The following is a 2,025-nucleotide window of genomic DNA, read 5'->3' as shown; positions in this document are numbered from 1 at the left end:
ATATAAGATTTTAAAACTTGGTAAGATGGACAGTTTTTGCAGTGTATATCTACTTCCTATTGGGAGTAGGTTGGATTTGTGTTCTGTATGTAAGAAATAGCAGTTTTAGCTATTTTTTTGTCAGATGTGAAATGAAAATTTGCAGCTRATAATAGCAGCCTAAAAATCTCATCTCCCATTTTCAATGTGTTTTTAGTGTAGTGTGATATTCAGTGTGGAGGTTGTCATCATAACAATGTTTGATTACGTTGCCATTGTTTTGTGTCCTAATTGAAACCTTTAATTCTTTGCTGTCACTCCTCACAGTGTCTGAGAACCAGCAGGATTTTGCATTAATGCTGCGCTTCTTTGCAACGTCTCTGTACGTTCGATGCCAACATGCTGCAGCTCTGCCTTTAAACCTCAGGAGATGTGCGTCTCTCAGCTCAGGGGAGAACCAACAGACTGTGGAGGCTCTTTATGAGCTCTCCGTGGACATCCAGAAGGTTCGGAAACTTAAAGGATGGGTGCTACACGAGAGTCCGGCCTACGCRAAGGAGGTAGCCGGTCTGCTGAAGGACATGGGGGCCTCGGGCCACGTCATTGCTCACATCTTAGCTGTTCATCCGGAGGCCGTTCTTTGTAATCCGGAGCAGATGCAGACTCAGAGGGAGCTGTGGACGTCTGTGTGCCCAAACCAGAACGAGCTGATCGGTATTATTGAGAAATTCCCAGCATCCTTCTTCACCTCGTCCAGTCACAACGACAACCAGCGGAACAACATCGTTTACCTCCAGAGTCTGAACCTGAACAAGCGAGTCATCACCAAACTCATGGCCAGCGCTCCACAGAGCTTCAGCCAGCCGGTGGAGCAGAACCGGGTCATGGTCTGCGCCCTCCAACAGGCCTACAGGGAGCTCGGGGGCGAAGAGGCCAACATGAAAATCTGGCTTCAGAAGCTGCTGAGTCAAAACCCGTTTGTTCTTCTCAAACCCGCCGATGAGCTGAGGCAGAACCTGGTGTTCCTGAGAGAGAGGGGCTTCAGCACCGCAGAGCTCCTCCGCCTCCTCTCCAARCTGAAAGGCTTTGTCACCGAGCTGAACCCAGACAGAATGCGCCGCACCCTGACCTTCTCCCGGAAAACCATCGGCTGCTCCGAAGAGGAGCTGCGGGAGATCGTCCTCAAGTGTCCAGCTTTGCTTTACTACCCAGAATCTACACTTTCTGATCRCTTTAAGGGCCTCCTCGGTGCCGGGATCAGCATGTCTCAGATCACAGAGACTCCGGCCATCCTGGAGCTGACCCCGCAGATAGTGAACTATCGCATCCAGCGACTGAAGGGACATGGGTACGACGTAAAGACGGGCAGTTTGGATGTCTTAAACGGCACCAAGAAAGATTTTGAGACGAGTTTGGGGAAACTTCAACTGAGAAGAGAGAGACCACTTTTTAACCCCGTCGCCCCTTTAAAGGGAGATGATTAACAATAATTATTGAACTTAACAAATCATGAAAATGTGTTTTTATTTTTATGTCTGAGAAAGATTTCAGAGTCTTATGTCTAACAGTTACTTTAAAATCAAGACTTTTCCCAACAGGACAAAACATCCAAAAAAAAAACCCCATTATGATTACCCATCAAATACATTATTTTGTCAGTTTATTGAAATTCTATGAGTTGGTTGATTACAACATTTTGCAGATTATGTATAAGGCTCATAAAAATACCTTTGAACATCCAATTGAGTTTTGTTAAGAGACAAAGTTACTACAGTTTAAAAGGGACAGAGGTGTTTGTGAAACCTAAAATCTGAACTAGTTTGAAGGAACGATGTACTTCAGTGCAAGGAATAAAACTGTGGAATAATCTGGAGAATGATATTAAAGGTGTAGGATCATTGTATAAGTTTAGGAGAATGGTAAAATCCAGTCTGTTGAAATATTAAATGATGTAATATGTATCCTTAAAACTTGTCTGAGAAAGATTTTATTTTATTATTTTTTCTGTTTGAATTTCTTTTGATGGAAAAAGGCGCAGATATAGAT

The 2,025-nt window shown here is 43.9% G+C and overlaps 1 protein-coding gene across 1 annotated transcript in view; it reads left to right on the top strand.

Moving 5' to 3' along the window:
• The window catches only part of mterf2 (mitochondrial transcription termination factor 2), a gene marked incomplete at its 3' end in the record, with an annotated part of 2,950 nt that extends 930 nt beyond the window's left edge, over positions 1 to 2,020 (top strand). The window contains 1 exon segment of the mRNA XM_014016575.1: positions 307 to 2,020. Within this exon segment, the coding sequence (XP_013872029.1) occupies positions 307 to 1,463 (1,157 nt within the window).
• Positions 2,021 to 2,025: the final 5 nt, after the last annotated feature.

Source organism: Austrofundulus limnaeus, unplaced genomic scaffold (assembly GCF_001266775.1).
Source record: "Austrofundulus limnaeus strain Quisiro unplaced genomic scaffold, Austrofundulus_limnaeus-1.0 Scaffold147, whole genome shotgun sequence".
Lineage (NCBI taxonomy): Eukaryota > Metazoa > Chordata > Actinopteri > Cyprinodontiformes > Rivulidae > Austrofundulus > Austrofundulus limnaeus.
This window is presented reverse-complemented; position numbering and strand designations above follow the sequence as displayed.